The 7,106-nt window shown below is 48.9% G+C and overlaps 1 protein-coding gene across 1 annotated transcript in view; it reads left to right on the top strand.

The window, feature by feature from the left end:
- The window catches only part of COL16A1 (collagen, type XVI, alpha 1), a 213,974-nt gene extending 207,730 nt beyond the window's left edge, over window positions 1–6,244 (top strand). Inside the window, exons 68-71 of the mRNA XM_015408105.1 lie at window positions 1,678–1,744; window positions 3,112–3,288; window positions 3,645–3,722; window positions 5,392–6,244. Coding sequence (XP_015263591.1) covers window positions 1,678–1,744; window positions 3,112–3,288; window positions 3,645–3,722; window positions 5,392–5,594 — 525 coding nt within the window. The 3' untranslated portion in view covers window positions 5,595–6,244. The remainder of the gene's footprint in view (window positions 1–1,677; window positions 1,745–3,111; window positions 3,289–3,644; window positions 3,723–5,391) is intronic.
- Window positions 6,245–7,106: the final 862 nt, after the last annotated feature.

The raw sequence follows: 7,106 nt of genomic DNA on the forward strand, positions 1-7,106 counted from the left end.
TAAGCTTCATCTCTCGCAAACCCACGACGAAGTGGTCACGGAGGGCATCCTCCAGGTGCTCTCCGAAGTTGCAGTCCGCCGAGAGTTGTTGCAGCTCCGCGAGGAACTCCGCGGCGGTCTCTCTGGCCTGTTGATGGCGGGGGTAGAACGTTACCCTGCAGGCCAGCTCGGTGGGCTTGGGTGCGAAGTGTTGTTGCACTGCATTGACGATCTGCTCGAACGTGCAATCGCCAAGGTCTGTGGGGGAGAGTAGCCTTCTGGCCAGGGACACCACGGTGGTGCCGCAGGAGGCCAGGAGGAACCCCCGCTTCTTGCCTTCATCAGTCACATCGAAAAATTCCAGCGCGGACTTGGCCCCTTGCACCCAGGAGGGCCAGTCTTGCGGGCGGGCTATGTCGAAGGGCTGCAGCAGCCCAAGCCCCGGTGCGGTTGCCATTGTGCGCGTCGGAGGGGGTGCGGGAGGAGCGGTTCCGTTGCTCGCTGGATCGCTCATCGGATCGGCTGCTTCGCGTCCTCCTGGTCCCTCGCGACGGCCCTGCTCAGTTGCGGCTGAATCCCATCCTCGTCGCCACTGTTATGTAGTGGGTAGCCGCATGGATGAACGACAGACAACGACGTGGTGCATAGCACGCTTTATTGGCACACAACAAGACATGCGGATAAACGGCCGGCAGGCCAACTATATACACACCTGGGGACCGCCCCTGGTCACCATTGGTGGGTTCAAATCTCCCGCCATGGATCCCATTGGTTCCCCAGTGGAGGGACTAGGATCCTAGTCCCCATTGTTGTTCCAGACTGAAGCTTGTGCATATGCGCTGACCTCCGGTGGCGGTCAGCGGACACTACAGGGGGAATGGGCGTGCCATGGGAAATGGGATACATAGATGTATCCCACAGTTTGGCAATGTGGCCATTGAGAGTCTCACATTCCAGCCTCAAAACTAGAAGTCATCCGTATGTTGGATGTGTGGGTGGATCGAACTCTGGCGGAGCGCTGCCAGTTCCCTTTGCACCTCCTAACTGCCACTGATGAGAGAGGGGCAGGAGGTCATCAGTTAACCTGCCATCAGGTCCGGATCCAGCTCAAATGACAGCCCTCCTCCCCTTGGGGAACATCCGTTTTAATCGCCATTAGATTTTCCCTGTTCCTGTGAGCCGCTTTGGGAAGCAGCATCAGTCTAAAAAGCAGGAGAAAATAAATTAAATTGCATCACATTTGAAGGAAAAGGCACAGATTATTAAAAATTTTAGCTGCTCTGGTGCTCTTGTGTTTGCATTGTTTGAAACATCACTGGGACCCAGAGGGGAAGAGAGTACTGAGGCTGGTGATGGGAGACCAAGGTTCAAATGCCAAGATTAGCCATAGAGCTCTCAAGGTGCCTACAGGCCGTAACTCAAGCAGGTCTCTGGAGAGGTGGTCCATACACTTTCTAAATAGAGAAATAAAATTAATAGCCTGCCTCACAGGATTGTTGTGATGGTAGAATGCTGTCCTGAACGTCTTGGATACAAATGCAGCAAAATGAGACAGGCAGCACAGAAATTGGTCCTAATGAGTGGGCAGCGAAAGAGGGTTGCATCAGGGAGGGGCTCTGTGTGTGACTCAGGCCCTCTGCTTGGCACTCAGCACAGGCAGAGTGGAACCGACATTTGCTTTTGCCCGTCTTTGTTTAGGCAGATGCTGTGAATTATGATGAAATCCGGCGATTCATCAGGCAGGAGCTGAACAAAATGTTTGACGGTTAGTAACAGGGGCTTCCCCCCCCTTTTTTTCCCCCCAGGAGGGGTTGGGTGGCAGGTTTGAAACTTGGCTGAACAGTTGAAAGGCACTGCTGAATTAGCAAGGGGTGCCCACAAGCTTGCTAACTTAGCACGTTCACCAGGGGTCATTTCCTGCGGGAGCGCACAGGAGCGGAGCTCCAGCAGTAAGGAGCCCAGGGGGCGGGCACATGCAACAAGCCCCACCCCCTGCTCCCAGCAGCCCTCAGTTGGGCCACGAGGAGCAAGAAGCAGCCAGGGAAGTTGCAGAGCCCCCCCCCCGGCCCACCTTCAGGTAAAAGCTCTCCCCCTTCCGTGAGGGCCGATCTGCGCATTCCCCCCCCCCCACAGCCAGCAAGCCAAACAGGTCCAGTGGCCCCCATAGCTAGCAATCCAAAACAGTCCAGTGGCGCCTGAGTGGTGGATGTTGCCTTCTGACACACTTCCGGTGATGTCAGGGGGTGTGGCGTATGCAAATAAATTATGCTATGCTAATGAGGTCCTGCACCTCCTTTTCTACGAAATGACCCCTGACGTTCACCAAACAAGGGGGGGGGGGGATGATCCACAGATGGATTCCCTGAACTTTGAAAACACAAAAGGAAAAATATACAGATATATTATATCTTAGTGCTTGCTCTAGAGAAAAACTTCCTCTTCCACACTTCTTTTACAAAAAGCTAAGCAGTGGTAAATAGCCCAACAGATCAGGTTGTGCCATAGCAAAGTAACGTTATAATGTTCTATTGCCACTTGCCTATTTCCATTTCAAATTGTACCTCCTCTGAATTCCCAGTTTTCTTTTCTGGAAAGGAACAGAGAAGAGAAGCTGCGAGCCTGCTAGAGCAGGGCAGGAATTCACCACTCCACCAAACAGTTCAAACTCCCTCTGCTCATTGATTTCTCCATGTACCTGGAAAAGGAAACAGAAGGTGTAGGGCACTACCATAGGCAGAAGGATACCATTAGAATGTAGATATTGTGCTATAGCAAATGTGTGATGAAAAACAAAGACAAAAAAGGGAGTTGGCAAGTCACCATGGCAGCCATAATGATGATGCCCGTGACTGTGCAACTTCACTACAAAGCACATGTGCAAGGGAGAAGGTGAAAGAAAAAGATGGAAGAAAATGCACAGGGAGCTCCCATGGGGATGCTTTATTGTGCATGCACCTGCATTTTCACAGTGACCATGAAAGTACAATGCAGAGTCCTTGCCATGTGGAAACAGCCTGAGTCCCCCAGTCTTGAGCTGACCCATTAGCCATGACACCAGCCTTAGGTGGGTAGCCCTCCACACCACCAGTTCCCATGGCCACAACCGCTTACCCCTTTTGTCTACCCTTGCAGAGCGGATGGCGTATTACACCTCCCGGTCACAGTTCCCAGTAGAACTGGCTGCCCAGCCAGGAAGACCAGGGCCCCCTGGTAAAGATGGAACCACGGGGCGGCCAGGACCTCCTGGTGCCCCAGGAATGCCTGGACAGATTGGGAGAGAGGGGCGGCAAGGAGTGCCGGGAATGAGAGGTAAGCTCTTCTGTTTATAACCCTTATAGAAGCAGGTGTAGGGAGTCTCCGGCACCTGGGTGCAAAAGCAGCCTTGTTTGGGCAGTGTCAGTGGTAGCCTCAGAATTTGAATTTGCTCCTGGCTCTAGATATTCCCATGAGGCTTTCCCTTGCTAAACCCTTCTGTCTCCTTGCTTCATCCCTCCAAGTCAGGCCCTACTCTGGTGTGGGATTCTGCATCTGACCATTCCCCAAGTGATGTGGCTCTGTCTTCAGCACAAGCATCGTCATCTGTGTCAAGAAAGACAGTATTGTAGGTGCAGAAGATGGATTGCCCATTGTGCCTTCTCTGCTCTATGCTCTTTCTCTCACTGCAGGTGAGCCAGGTGCCAAAGGAGAGAAAGGAGACAAAGGGATTGGAATTATGGGAGAGTCTGGGCCCCCTGGCCCTCCAGGTAAAGGCCCCTGCACCATTTTAAATGAAGTTTTCATGGTTTGACTTTTTCATGGTTTGGGGGATGAGTTAGCTCATTGTTATAGGACACTGAGAGAGATTTGTAATTTGCTTAAGATCCACATTATTGGTTCCTTTGGCTATATATTTAAGCAGAATTTCAGCCCTTATGATCTTCTAACAATTCAATCCGCCATGTTTAGATTCACAGTCAGGGTGATTTTAAAGGCGTTTAGGGTCTGTCCCTTTTCATTTGTACTTCATGGTAATGTGATTTTATGGGACACCTTCTTTGGGGGCCCATAGAACTGGACCCCTTGGTTCAATCTTTTTAAAACTTGGTGGGTTTTTTGAGGAGAGGTACCAGCAGCTATGCAGCAAATTTGGTGCCTCTACCTCAAAAAAACAGAGCCCCAAATACCCTGGATCAATTCTCCATTATACCCTATGTAAACGGTCCCCTTAGGGTATAATAGAGCCAAATAAAATCAGATTTCCTGAATATTTACCCAAATTCCAATACAATACCAATACTGGTATTCAGGAATATTTGGAATACCAATATTTTTCAGGTCCAATAGACCCAAATTGGGAAAAAATGAATTTTTTTGCACACCCGTTCGTGTGCTGTCAGTGTAAATGCAGCTGTTACATCTTTGTGCAGCAACCTGAGAGGACAAAATGCAGTGTTCTGCATGTGAAACAGTCTGCAAGTTTGCTTGCAGCTAACAAAAGAGAGAGGCAGGCTGAGTTTTGCCATTGGCTGAAAAGAATGAAATTGATGGAGAAGAGAAAAGGCTTGCCGATATGTAGGAGGGAGCCATGGCCTAGGTGGCCCAAGCTAGTCCAATCTCATTCGAACTTGGAAGCTAAGCTGGATAGGAGACTGTCAAGACAGTCCAGAGTTGCTGCACAGAAGGAAGGCAGTGGCAAACCACCTCTGTTTGTCTTTTGACTTGAAAACCTTGTGGGGTCTCCTTAAGTCAGCTATGACTCAACAGCACTTTCCACCACCATGTAGGGGGGGAAGTGATGCTGTTTTGAAGGCAGACTTTGCCTGGGTGCCTATGATGTCCAGGTTGCATATTTGTAAATAAACAGATACTGCAAAATGCTGTCAGACTCCCATCCCCTCTCGTTCCTGCCAGGGAATAAGGCATCCCCTGGAATTGCCTGGCCTTTTGGAAGTGAAAAACCCACGGCTTTGTTTGTAGAAAAAGCCCAGCAGGAACTCATTAGCATAATAGGCCATACCCAGCACCAGGAACTCAGTAGCATATTAGGCCACACCCCTGACAGCACAGCTTATTAGCATATTAGGCCACACCCCCATGTTACCAGAAGTGTGCTCATCCAGCCACACTCACCTTTTGCTTCTTATTCTGTTTACCTTGTTTGTTGTCAAAACCCAGGGCTTTTTTTGTAGCAGGAACTCCTTTGCATGTTAGGCCACACACCCCTCATGTAGCCAGTCCTAATGAGTTTCTGCTGTTGTGTGTGGCCTATTATGCTAATGAGTTCCTGCCAGCCGTGGCCAACTTGGGAGCCAGCTAGAACTCCGTTCCTGTGCGTTCCTGCCCAAAAATAGCCCTGGAAAAACCCAAAACAGTATGCATGGTGCCTCCTGGATTTTGTGAAATGTACTGTCTCTCCTTGTTCTGTCTTCCTAGGCATCCAAGGACCTCCAGGATACGGCAAGGTTGGTCTTCCAGGGCCGATGGGCCAGCAGGGCATTCCAGGCATCCCAGGACCTCCAGGAGTAACGGGGCCTCCCGGAAAAGCAGGCCACTGCAACCCTTCCGATTGCTTTGGCATGATGCCTCTGGAGCAGCCAATGTATCAACCCAAAAACATGAAGGGGCCTTTAGGCTGAAGAGCCACACGGACAGGGTTCCCCCCCCCCCAAAGGACTCCCCTGGGAATAGCCAAAGCTCTGGTCCTCAGGACTAGTCGGGAATTAAGATTTTTTTCATTGCTGTTAATATTTTGTGTCCCCCCCTCCAGTGGGGTTTATCTTCTCATGATGGTATTTTTAAAAGAAAATAAGTTTGAGTGTTTATGTCTTGTATTCTAAAGATATTGTCAGTCTGTGGTCAACAAAGCACATTTTCAAAACAGGGTTTGGGCTTCCTCCAAATTTAGTATATTTTCATGCCTCTTGTATCTGTCGGCAAATGATTATTATTTTTACAGACAATTAGTTATGAGCTCCAAACAGATAAAAGAGGGCCTGTACTTTACAATATACTAGGCTTGGCAAAGATTGTCTTTTGGGTAGGTGCTCCCAGCTTCACTGGGACTCGTGTGGGAAAGATTCCTGATAAATCATACCCTCGGTCACCAAGACCAGTAGAAACTGGAGAGCCATGAGAAATAGAGTTTGAGGGGGAAAGTTCTAAAATGAAATTAACTTGTATTTTTTAAAAGTGTAGCTCTTCAAAGTTTCCCCTTAGCAACAGCAGGGATCTTGAGAATGTGTAATTGTTGGAGCTAATGGGGGGGGGGGGTATTGAAGGTTTTTTTATATATGTGCCTTAAACATATTGTCTCCCCTAGATAAAACGGTAAAGAATCTTGTTGAATCTAAAAAGTAGCTGAAAAATCAACCTCAAGTAGAGTGGTGGGTTTTAGGGAGGGGAAGGTCTATCTACGTAAGTGCCCTCAAGTCACAGCCAATTTATGGCGACCCCAGCAAGAGGCTTCCAAGGCAAGTGAGAGAAGCAGAGGTGGCTTGGCCTTGCCTTCTTCTGCAGAGCCTTCATTGGCGGGCTCCCATCCAAGTACGGACCCTGCTTAGCTTCTAAGAGCTGCCTAGATAGAGCTATATCGTGCTGTCCTTCCTCCTGGGGTCTCCTACATCATGATGTACTTACATCTTCCAAACAGGAAAGTTTCATTTCTGTTGTGTGTGAAACGTGCCGTATGAATGGTAGGTGGGTGGAGAGAATTAACCTTCTTATTTTATTGGAATCAGTGACTTGTCTTGAATAGTGGAGCATCACTTCTTCATTTCTATCAAATACATTTTTCAAAAACAAAAACCTCAGCCCCTGTCCAATCCTGATTCCTGATCTCCTGTGCAACTTGAAGGGAATAAATAAACTGCATACACAACCCTCTTCCTTGCTGAAGAACTTCCACCCTCCAGTTCTCTTTCTAGAAGGATGTTTCTTAAGACCTCAGACTAGCTGTCTTCCAACCTGTTTACGTTGTACCAAAATGCCAGGTGATCTCCAAACCTAAAACTAGCCTGGGATGGAGTATTATGACACCCCACCCCCCACTTCATGACACAACATTAGAAAATTACATGAAGTGTGTGGCTTGAATCCTTGATCCGAGGAGGGTAAGTAGCAGAGATTCATCACTGACTCATCTAGGCCAT

The sequence above is a fragment of the Gekko japonicus genome, unplaced genomic scaffold (genome assembly GCF_001447785.1).
Source record: "Gekko japonicus isolate JY-2015 unplaced genomic scaffold, Gekko_japonicus_V1.1 scaffold36, whole genome shotgun sequence".
Lineage (NCBI taxonomy): Eukaryota > Metazoa > Chordata > Lepidosauria > Squamata > Gekkonidae > Gekko > Gekko japonicus.